This window comes from Pygocentrus nattereri, chromosome 30 (genome assembly GCF_015220715.1).
Source record: "Pygocentrus nattereri isolate fPygNat1 chromosome 30, fPygNat1.pri, whole genome shotgun sequence".
NCBI lineage: Eukaryota > Metazoa > Chordata > Actinopteri > Characiformes > Serrasalmidae > Pygocentrus > Pygocentrus nattereri.
This window is the reverse complement of record NC_051240.1, coordinates 8,224,639-8,236,847: the sequence shown is the minus strand read 5'-3', so window position 1 is coordinate 8,236,847 and position 12,209 is coordinate 8,224,639. Positions and strand designations below refer to the sequence as shown.

Below are 12,209 nucleotides of genomic sequence, written 5' to 3'. Positions count from 1 at the left end.
TTCTGCAATTACATTTTTATGATTCCTTATTACAAAAATAACAGAATCAAAAAGCTAAAAACACATCTTAATTGTTAAATTATTAAATTATATATATATATATATATATATATATATATATATATATATATATATGCGTGGATGTAGTGTATTGTAACTTTCATTTGAATAGATTCAATATAAATCTGAATGATTAATTCTTCCAAGATGTAATTGGAACTGTACCCCTGTACACGATCTTTTACATTTAAATATATACAAATATATGTGAGCGAGAGAGAGAGAGAGAGAGAGAGAGAAAGAGAGAGAGTCAGAGAGACAGTGAGAGAGAGAGAGAGAGAGAGAGAGAGAGAGAGTCAGAGAAACAATGAGAGAGAGAGAGAGTGTCAGAGAAACAATGAGAGAGAGAGAGAGTCAGAGAAACAATGAGAGAGAGAGAGAGAGAGAGAGAGAGAGAGAGAGAGAGAGAGAGAGAGAGAGAGAGAGAGAGAGTATTTAGTTGTCCTTCCAGTTTTGATTCCTCCAATCCATCCAATGAAATTGCGACCGGAAATCAAGGGGTGCAGGATGTGCGGGGGAACGCATGAGGACGCACCATCGTTAGGCGATTGGTTGGAGCTCTATATGCTTCCGCGGCGGCGACCGTAGAAGAAATAAAGTCTGCAGCACTTTAGCGGTGTAGCATCTTAGCAACCCGTCCGATAGAATTTGTTGTTAATATATTAAAAACGACAGAAAATCTAAAAATGTCCGACGACAGGTCTGAGAGGTCGGATGGAAAGATCGTGAAGATGGAGATCGACTACAGCGCGACTGTAGATCAGCGGCTCCCCGAGTGCGAGAAAATGGCAAAAGTGAGTTGAATGGAGCGAGACGAGCGGCTGAGTCACGGCGCAGTTAGCCTAGCCTAGCCTGGCCTGGCCGTTTCTACCTAATAATTAATGCACTAATGTCGCATCTTCTGTCTACGCCGATCATCTGAGTCTTATTTTGGGCTCTGAAGAGTAAGATGCTTTTCCAGCCGTCAACCTAAATGTGAATAATATGTGAGGCTGAGGTTAGCTTTCTATTCGCCAGCTTCTTGCTCCAGTTTTTCCGTTCCACCTTAAACAGCTCACCAATGTACATGTTACAGCTGCACCATTTAAGGTGGAACTGGAGATTCGACTGAGAAGCAGGCGAATAAGAGGAATAAGAAGCTGACTTATGTCAATAGTAGGGCTGGGAAATACGACGGTATTTATCGTTATCGTGATGAATAGTCACAATATGCTTTTCTGAGTATATCGTGAATGTTCTCGGTACTTAAACGCCTCCTGGCTAATGTCTGATTAACACAGCATCATTAATCGTCAGTATTAATGCTACTGACTTTAAAAAAGCTACAGTAATTCTGGTTTCACAGCAGTCTTGTTGGACATCTTGTCATTAGCGAGACTGCAACTTGTTTGCATTAAATACAGTGACAGTATTTCAACGTGTCCACTATAAAAACCCCACGCTGAATACTGTAGTATACATTACTATCGACTATGTCTCTATTTTAGACTTCTGCCCACAGTCATGGTTTTATCTGCTTGGGTTCTTTATACTGGAGGGCATACATTTGGTCAATCAGGATTTAAAGCAGCTTAGGTGTGCAGTATTAGTCGCTATAGTATTGGTATGGATATTAGCCTCACATTTAGGTTGATAACTAAATATCTTCCTACTCTGTACCCTTGGAAATTATGTAAATTTAGTCTAATGACACCACATGTGGGGATTACAGAGCTAGATGGTGTTATATCCATATAATAACAAACTGGGCTAGATTCTGATATTACTTCATTTATAGTGATAACTGTGTATATAATGTATATCATATATAATGATAACTTCAGTCCAGGTGGCTTGGAACATCAACAAGTGGCACATAGGTGCTGTTCTTCTGAACAAGCTTGTCTATTTTCATCTCTAATGGAGAATAGAAATGCTGAACGTTAATGCTTTATCCTACTGATGCTATTGGACACTTGCTGCAGATACATGGGTGAATGCTACCCGGAGCATCTTTTTACAGATTTTAAAGTGACATCATTGCATGCACACTTGGAGTGCATTGTGTTGTGTTATTATATATATATATATATATATATATATATATATATATATATATATATAAACATGGAGTAGGAAACCAAACAAATGTAAATAGCCTGGCACTGTGTAGCGGCTGTGATTGGATACAAGAGTGTTAAGGGTGGGCTTTCAGGTGAATGTTGTGGTGATCTCAGTTCATCTAAAGTCAACATCAGAACTGATGATGTTGAAAGGAATTAGCAGTTTCGTTACCCTCATTACTGTTTGCTCTCTCCTTTCCTCAATTCCTCCTTGTTTTTCCAGGGTAGGAGAGGAGCAGTAGTTTCTGGATGCAGCCCAGATCTCATGCCCAAGAGTTTTTGTTTTTCACTGGCATATGCTGCCTTCAAGTCCTGTCGGAAATGTCAGATTTTTATGAGAAGAATAGACATGAATGCCACCACTATGTCTTATTTACTGATGAGAAAGTCGTATTTTTCACGGAGCACCGAGTTTTAGAGTTGGGGTGTGTCAACAAAAAAGTAATGATAGTTGCTGATAAACTGGCTGTATTTCAGTTATTCATCAGTCCTAACCCTTAACAGCTACAGGCTAAAACCATCCACACATGGCATTACAGATATAAGCATGTTATGTGATGCATCTAACTGCATAAAATTATTGCTCTGCTCATGAGCGTCTTCTGCTTTTCACTTTGGTGCAGAAATGCAAAAACCCAGACTCTTTGTAATGACAGAAAAACAAAACCATTGTTTCCAGTCTTCTGTCTTATTTCCAACCAAAACCGCTTGAACACAAATCAAGTCGTGCTTATGACTTCCGAGGAGGACTTAAAGGCTGCAATATCCCCCAGAATTCTTTGCTGTATACATGTACGACTTGTTTAGCTATTAACTAATTAATCAGTCAGTCAATCTTGCTTCTTTTTTTTTTTTTTCTTTGTTCTTTCTAGGAAGGGAGGCTTCAGGAAGCCGTTGAGAGTCTTCTGTCTCTGGAGAAGCAAACAAGGACAGTAAGTCTGTCTGTTTTGTAACTTGAAAACTTATTTACCTCTAACAAATCTGTGATGCCAAACATTTGTTGTACATTGCTGTGTCTGTTACATCCAGGCTTCAGACATGGTGTCCACATCCAGGATCTTGGTGGCCATAGTGCAGATGTGCTATGAGGCTAAAGATTGGGATGCTCTCAATGAGAATATTATGCTGTTGTCCAAGAGGAGGAGTCAGCTGAAGCAGGTGAGCATATGAATACATGTATTAAACACAAAGCATTGGAGAAGATAGCAGTGTTGATACTTGATTGAACCCCAACTAGGCTTGTCATAATACCAGAATTTTGATTTCAGTACTGATGCCTAGTGTGGTATCGCAATGCTCGATGCCAGATGCACCCAAAAATATTCAGATTTTCACTGATAAATATAAAATATAATAATCTTTTTCAGTGTGGAAGTACTAGAAACATAGAACATCCATCACACTTAAACAAGTACAAAATGGGTTGTTTTATAGATTGTTGCTCCAAGAGCCAATGAGTGTATCTGCCCATCAGAGTCAAATTAGAACATGTACAGCCTATAATATCTTAAAAACAAAGGTTCACTGGGATGTCTGATTCCAGAAAAAAAAATTGTTATAGAACATTTACATTACACTTTATTGGTTGTTCAAACTTTCATGCATCTGTTTTATAATCATGACTTTTTTTTTTTTTTTTTAAAGAACTGTTCATTGAAAGTTTTCTATAATGGATACAGAAATTGTTCTTCTGTGGCATCGCTCCAAAACAATATTTTTATAATAATCAAATAATAATCAACTCTAATCCCAGCCCAGTAACAAAGAAAATGCTTATTTGCATGCTTTTTTGAAAACAATAGTCAGTACAAACTCAATGGCATGCAATAAGTCCTGTACATGTTAGTTACAATGTAGTTTATTTAGGTCATTAAGAACTAAAGATGGGAAGATTCTATACAAATCTGACCTCACAGTGATTTGATCTGATTCATTGATTCTTTTGGAAATTATTCAATGTGTCACGAAATCTCAAATTTCACATATAGACCATAAAATCAATACACCGTGTTTTTTAAAAACATTTTGCCAGAGAATTTTAATTTGAATTAATTCAAAAAAGGGCAGCAAATGTAGTATATTTATAATTGAATCACCACTTTTAGTGATTTTTACACCCTTATAGTTTGTGAAGTGTAACAAGAATCTCCTTCCCTTGTTCCAGGCTGTTGCAAAGATGGTGCAGGAGTGTTATAAATATGTGGATGCTGTTACTGACCTGCCTGTCAAACTGAGGCTCATTGACACTCTGAGAACAGTCACTGCTGGAAAGGTGTGCTCTGTTTTTTTTTTTCTTCTGCAGTTTGTTTTGCAAAACATAATTGCTGTGCTTTTCTGTAATGAACAATTAAAGAAAGTGTTCTTGCGTTAAAGCCTCTCTGCTATGTTTAAATGATCTTTTTTCGCACTGTTTCATAACCACTCCTTGAACGACCGGTTATAATTTAGTCCATTATATTGTCCTGATGTGCTGCTGTTTTGTGTGCATGCTGTCTATGTTCTTTTTTTTCCTTTAAGTTTTTAACAATTTCCTGATGCTGTGTCCATGTTTTTTTGAATGTAGATCTATGTGGAGATTGAGCGTGCCAGGCTTACTAAGACATTGGCCAATATTAAAGAACAGAGTGGGGAGGTCAAAGAGGCTGCATCTATTCTTCAAGAGCTACAGGTGGGTCTGGGTCCTTGTTTCTTGCTGCTAATTACACCCCTAGTAGTTGAGTGCCTGTTTTGCACTGTACTGTGTGATCTCAGTATGGATGGATTCTGTTCTCTTCATCTGTAGGTGGAAACCTATGGTTCCATGGAGAAGAAGGAGAAGGTGGAGTTCATTTTGGAACAGATGAGGCTGTGCATTGCTGTTAAAGACTACATCCGCACTCAAATCATCAGCAAGAAGATCAACACAAAGTTCTTCCAGGAGGAGGGCACTGAGGTGATGCTTAGATTGACATCAACCTCATAGTTCTGAGACTGATTTCCCAGCATCCTACAGAACTTGCATTTTACCCTCTGTCCTTAATCTAGACTGTTTTTTTATCTCTCTCATAGGAGTCTAAATTGAAGTACTACAATCTAATGATTCAAGTTGACCAACATGAAGGCTCTTACCTGTCCATATGCAAACACTATCGGGCCATTTATGACACTCCCTGCATCCTGGAGGACAGCTCCAAATGGCAGCAGGTAACACATGAAACCCAGTAGAAGTAGTTAAAACAAGGACATTAATTCAGAATTTTCCCAGTTAACCAATTTGAGATCAGTTAAAACCTTGCGCATTGGTTTAAATGGAAAGTGATTTCAGTATACAGAACCTCATTCTGATTTCTCATTTTGTATGTTGTTTTGCTCCAGGCCCTGAAGAGTGTGGTTTTGTATGTGGTTTTGTCTCCATATGACAACGAACAGTCTGATCTGGTTCATCGAATCAGTGCAGACAAGAAACTTGAAGAAATCCCCAAATACAAGTAAGTGAGCTAGAGGTGTTCCTGAATTGGTATCTTCTGTAGAAAAAGTGATCTCACCCCTTTCCTGCGTTTGTTGTCCTCCATCAGAGACCTTCTGAAGCAATTCACCACCATGGAGCTGATGCGCTGGTCCTCTCTGGTGGAGGATTATGGGAAGGAGCTTCGTGAGGGTTCTGCAGAAAGCCCTGCCACAGATGTATTCACGTGCACGGAGGAGGGAGAGAAGAGGTGGAAGGATCTCAAAAATAGAGTTGTAGAACATGTATGTACACTTTTTATCCATTTTTATTCCATTTTTAAATACTCTGAGATTAAAACCAGGTGGCTGAAGTTGCTAAACTGTAACTTGAGCTATTTGAGTGGTAATTAAGCACTCACCTATTGTTTTGTCCTTCATAGAACATAAGAATCATGGCCAAGTACTATACAAGAATCACAATGAAGAGGATGGCTGGACTTCTTGACCTTTCCATTGATGTAAGTTCATGTGTGTTTTATGGAGAGCTATTTTGATCAGGTTTCTCCTTGTGCTTATGGGCTGATAGGGGATTTGACTACATGTATGTGTACCAATTAAGGATGTAAATGTTTAACAGTTAACTGACACAGGTATTCAACCAATGCTGTCTGTTAAAAAAAGTTTTTTTTGCCATTTACAATTGACATTCAAGTTACGAGGAATAATGATATGTATTTTTTTTAATGTATTTATTTAAATTCTATATCTAAGGATGCCATAGGCAATTGGTACCAATAGATGGCGGAGCTAAAAAATAGGATTTTTTCGAAGGATGATGGCACAACTACAACAATGTACTATGTTGAAAACAAACATCTTCAGGCAATAACACAGAGAACTGTGTTGTCTGAGAGAAAGTCTGAAGCCTGACAGTATGAGGAAAACGCACATGGGAGTATAAAATTATAGAATCATAATAGATTACTTCTGGCAGTGTGATGGATGAATCTGGGTTCAGTGGATGCTAAAATGCTGCCTACCAGAACGCATAGTGCAACAGTAAAGTTTGGTGGCGGAGGGATAATGGTCTGGGGCCATTTTTCAGGATTTGGGCTCTTAAGTTCCAGTGAAGGGTGATGTTAATGCTACAGTATCCAAAGGTTTTTTGTGAAAATTATATGATTCCAATTTGTGGCTGCAGTTTGGGGAAGATCATTTTCACTTTCAGCATGACTGAGTCCCTGTGCACAAAGTGAGGTCCAAAAAGGAATGATTTGGCAAGTTTAGTGTCCTGCACAAAGGCCTGACCTCAACACCACTGAACACCTATAGGATGAACTGGAATGTCACTTGCCAGCTAGGCCCTCTCGTCCAACATCATTGTCTAAACCCACAAATGCTATTTGGCTGAATGGGTGCAAATTCCCACAGACACACTCTAAAATCTTGCAGAAAGCCTTCACAATTAATAAGCAATTCCTTATTAATGCCTATGGTATTTGTGATGTTCAACAAGCAATTTGACAATTGTTGTCGGAAGAAAACCTTGCATCTCCAAAATGATAGCTTTACAGAAGAAGGAAAAAACATACTTTAATTTTAATGTAAGTCAATGGAACCAGACCCCCCCAACCCGTCCTTAATATCAATGCAGATTGCCTTATTTAAGATATAAAATCAGTCATTTATGGGTACAAGACAAAAAAAATGCAGTGGTCACTATATTATAGTCTAGACTTAGCATAGCTTGTATTCTGTTCATAACATGAATGTAATTTGAAAGAAAGTGGTAGATTCTGGTTTCTTTGTGCTCTTTAGGAGTCAGAAGAGTTTCTGTCCAACCTGGTGGTGAACAAGACCATCTACGCCAAAGTGGACCGCCTGGCAGGCATCATCAACTTCCAACGGCCCAAAGACCCCAACGACCTGCTGAACGACTGGTCTCACAAACTGAACTCTCTCATGTCTCTTGTCAACAAAACCACCCACCTTATTGCAAAAGAGGAGATGATCCATAACCTGCAGTAGCTGTGATGTGCATGGAGCTTGTCTTTTAGCTCAAGATTTCACTTATTGAATTATATATATATATAGATTTTCTCCCCCCCTCTCTCTCTTCATCAAGGAGGTGGTAGAATAGCTTTGTCCTTTTTTTTGTAAATGTCCCAACAGATCACACAATTGGATAGAATTTTTTGCATTGTTAAAAAAAAAAGGTAACTCTATAGGGTGCCTGGGATCAGAGCCTCACTGCCTCACTTGCAGATCTGTTATTTAAATGAAATCAGCATTTATAGTTTGTCCAGATTTGGACCTGGTCATGGTATTCACGAGTGCTTATCTGGGATCAATATAAGCAGCAGAAAAAATGGATCTTGGGTCATTACTGACATTTAATACTTCAGAAATACCACACTGGGTGCAAGCAAGCCTGGCCTTGGACTGAATTGAATTATTAGTGGCGATTCTTCTTTTTGGTCCATGTTTCAGAGCAGCGACGTTGACAGAACAGTGTAAAGGTAGGTAGTTAATTTCACTGTTGACCTCACACATATTCCATTTGGAAAATGATGACAAACTGCATCGCTGTATACATCTGTTGCTTCATCCTTGGTAACATGTTTTGAGTCTTTTACAATGTACACATTAAATCTTTCTTTTCAACATACTGCCATACATCATTTTTACTGCTGCCATTGAAATAGTAGTTGGCCCTTAATTAAACAGAAATGTCTGCATCTCAATCTGCAAGACTGGAAATTAGACTTATTTTTCAGTTATTCAAGTGTTTTTTGTTTATAAGTATAGTAATTACTGTCCCAAGGTTTTGTGCTATATAAAAGTGTGCCTTGCCCAACCTGAACATTCTGTATATGGTATCATCTTGTATAATTTTTTTATATTCAGTTATGTTAAAGATTATAATACGCCCTTGACAGATGCTAGTTGCACATATATTAGTGGGCAGTTCCCAGAAATGCCCACTAGAGGAAGCTGAAATATCAATTTTCAATTATAATTCTGGAAGAACAATATAATTATTATGATATAATATGTAATTCATGTCATTTTAAAATGTAACAATTGGTTGTGGCAACCATCAAAAAGAAGTCATGTTAATGTATGGTATCCGTCAATGAGAGACCTTAAGATCTGAATATATGCATATTTTATCATTTTTATATGGAACGTCAAATGGAAATGATGGAAGGTTATGGTTTATCCTCTGGACTTAAACTGTTGTAAGGGTTTTTTTTAAGTTAATGTTTTCATAACCATCAGAACCTCCTTAGCGAATGAATAAGTAAGAAACAGTGAAATTATTTATATTTCAACTGACCAGCCATCACCATCACTGGATGCTGTATTTGTTTAAAACAAGGGTAGGTTTCACTAATGTTACCTGTTAAGACGGGACAAATCGGTCTTAATATGTCAAAGTTTTTGTGCATTATCACAGAGAAATGTTATGTGTCATCACAAAATTATGATTTTATAATGATAGTGATGACGTGCAAACACTGGCTGTCTTAAGACACAAATTTTTGCTGTCTTTACAGTGTAATATAGTCAGTGAGTTGACATGAATACTTGAATGAATATGAAATGAGGAAATTCAAGTTAAAGTGAAAATCTACCTCTGAGATTAAAAAACAAGTCATCTAGAGAGGTTTGGTGTGAAATGGTTAATTGTAGAGAAACTTACAATATAGTATATATCAGGCTAAATCTTCTGGAACTTTGGCAGGTTATGGAACTCGTGTCACCTGTGCCAATTTAAACCCTGTCAAACGCAAATCGAATGGAAGAAAACGGCAGTAAAAAGCAATTTAGAAACCTCTCAACAGAAAAGAACATCATTCAGCCAGTTCATTCCAAAACACAACAACAACTGAAGATAAGTTAGAAAAAAATCATGAAAATGAGTCGACAGGTGCTTGAAGTAAAAATTCTTTTGCACTTTAGGCATTTGATAAGCCAGACCATAAGGCACCTCCATTATTGCATGAAACAAAGTTTCCTTAAAATGATCCATTGCAGAAAGGCTCTGCATTGACATTCTTAATTACAGACTTCTGATTGTTGCTATAGAGATTATTTCACCAAGTTTTATTTCTAGAGATGAATGATGATTGAAGAAACCTACTGTAGATTAAACAGAAGCATACTTTACCTAAAGATACACTATGGACAAAAGTATTGTACACGTTACACCTACAGGAGCTTTTATGACATCCCATTCTAAATACATAGACATTAATATTGAGTTGGTCCTCCTTTGCAGCTATAACAGCTTCCACTCTTCTGGGAAGCTTTCTACAGGATTTTGGAGTGTGTCTGTGGGTTTTTTTGTCCATTCACCCAGAAGAGCATTTGTGAGATCAGACACTGATGTAGGACGAGAGGGTCTGTCTCACAATCTGTTTTAGTTCAGCCCAAAGGTGTTTGATGGGGTTGAGGTCAGGGCTCTGTGAGGGGCAATTAAGTTCTTCCTCAAACTGTTCCCACAATGTTGGAAGCATACAATTGTGCAAAAAGTCTTGGTCTGCTGAAGTAACTAAGGGGTCTAGGCCAACCCCTGAAAAACAACCCCATAGCATTATCCCTCCTCCCCCAAACTTGACAGTTGGCAGAATGCAGTCAGGCCAGTAATGTTGTCCTGGCATTCGCCCTACCCAAACTCGTCCATCAGACTGCCAGATAGAGAAGAATACAGAATACATTTCCACTGCTCCAGTGTCCAGGGTTTTACACCAGTCCCTCTAATGTTTGGCATTGTGCTTGGTGATGGAAGGCTTGCATGCAGCCGCTTGGCCATGGAAACCCATGCCATGAAGCTCCCAGGGCACAATTTTTGTGCTGATGTTAATGCCAGAGTAGGTTTGGAACTCAACAGTTATTGCGTCAGTAGAGTGTTGGCGACTTTTATGCACTACGTGCCTCAGCACTTGGCGACCTGGCTCTGTGACTTTCCATGGTCTGATTCTTTATGGCTGAGTTGCTGTAGTTCCTAAACGCTTACATTTTTCAATACCACTCAGTTGACCATGAAATATCTAGGAGGGAAGAAGTTTCATGACCAAATTTGTTGCAACGGTGGTATCCTATTACAGCACCACACTGAAATTCAGTGAGCTCTTTATAATGACCCATTCTTTCACAAATGTTTGTAAAGGCAGACTGCATGGCTAGGTACTTGATTTCATACACCTGTGGCATCGGAACTGAAAGAAACACCTGAATTCAATGATTTTGAGATTGAATATTTTGGACATCTCAGTCACCTCCATGCTTGTTTTGTCTTTAAATAAATTTAAATAAATGTTTGTTTGTAACTCTGTCCTTTCACTTAAGCACAGCTGCAGAGATGTGCTGCTTTGTGAAGATCGTTCAGATTCAGGTTGTTTCTATGTTAAAACATATCACGGTAGGTGATGAAAGAAAATGTGTTTAATTTACTCTCTGTGAAGAACAGCACCATATCTGAGCCCTGAGGTGCTGATAAAGTGCTTCTGCAATCTCTGTCTTTATTACGTAATCCCAGTAACACGTATTGTGGTGCGAACAGAAGTGTTTTTTTTTTTTTTTTAATAAACCTGACAAAACTAGTCTCTTTCCTCTGCCACAGAAAAAGCAGGACAGAGATACACATGGTACAGTTTAGATAGTGGCATTTTTTAACTTCTGTGGGCTCTACAAAAGATACCCCACTAAACACCTACCACATGTCGTTTAGTCAGTTTACGTAATCTCGCTTCTAATGATGTTAGCCAGGTTTTATGTTAAGACAAGAACTCTCATTTTTACCATTTTCAGTTACACATATTCCAACACTGATTGCCCTGTCCAGCTTTATGTACAGCTTGTAGTTGGTTGCTTGGTTGGAATGCATGCACGTGTTTTCATGCTTTAATCAGCCAGCAAGTCATACTAATGAATTCCCTTGCTTTCGTATTTTTTCATGTTGATAAGCTTTTAACAATGATCATTAGGTTTCACGGATTTAATCTCATTTTCACTGTGATATGCTTTTAACAGTAATCATTTCTCACTTATCCTGATTTTGGATTATACTGGTTTCTGTAGTCATTAGATATAACTGGTTAATTCAAATTTCTGAAACATTGCAAGATTGTATACACTGAAAATTGGGTTCTTAAAGACAATATTTCTGTATAGAACCATAAACACTCAGAGAACAATTCTTAAATGGTTCTTTACACAGAGAAATGGTTCTTCAGATTGATGGAGAATGCGTTGTTTGGTTCTATATAGAACCTTTATGAAAATAGTTCTACATAGCACTAAACAGGGCTCTTTTGTTAGGATGTCAAGCTTATACTTGTCTTTATTAAAAAGTCCTTGTAGAACCATGTTTTTAAGAGCAAGAGCCTCTATAGGAATAGTGCATGCATGCTTTTAGGACTGATCATATGTCCTATGTGTCCATTTTCGTACAGCATTTGTTCAGATTAAGTTTTTTTCTCTACCACAAACGACATGGGCATCTCCCACACTGACCCTCTTATCCATATTTTTTTCTGAAAACCCAAAGGGGGCTACCATTATACCTCACTATTTCCATTTGCTGGCGTTCTGTTTCAAGTCGTGTAAACCAGA

The 12,209-nt window shown here is 38.1% G+C and overlaps 1 protein-coding gene across 1 annotated transcript; it reads left to right on the top strand.

The window, feature by feature from the left end:
- The first annotated feature begins 629 nt into the window (after window positions 1–629).
- Window positions 630–8,332, top strand: psmd12 (proteasome 26S subunit, non-ATPase 12). The gene is made up of 11 exons (XM_017692985.2): window positions 630–854; window positions 3,035–3,094; window positions 3,192–3,320; window positions 4,327–4,434; window positions 4,726–4,830; window positions 4,945–5,094; window positions 5,211–5,345; window positions 5,517–5,629; window positions 5,717–5,891; window positions 6,029–6,106; window positions 7,407–8,332. The coding sequence occupies exons 1-11, from the start codon at window positions 747–749 to the stop codon at window positions 7,614–7,616; spliced, it is 1,371 nt and encodes a 456-aa protein (XP_017548474.1). The 5' UTR covers window positions 630–746; the 3' UTR covers window positions 7,617–8,332.
- The last annotated feature ends 3,877 nt before the right edge of the window (window positions 8,333–12,209 follow it).

Excerpts from the sequence above, each read along its gene's own strand:
- psmd12 (XM_017692985.2), top strand. The coding sequence starts at position 747 with ATGTCCGACGACAGGTCTGAGAGGTCGGATGGAAAGATCGTGAAGATG. Across the intron at positions 5,346-5,516 it reads ACAGCTCCAAATGGCAGCAG|GCCCTGAAGAGTGTGGTTTT; the intron begins GTAACACATGAA and ends GTTTTGCTCCAG. Across the intron at positions 5,892-6,028 it reads AAAATAGAGTTGTAGAACAT|AACATAAGAATCATGGCCAA; the intron begins GTATGTACACTT and ends TGTCCTTCATAG.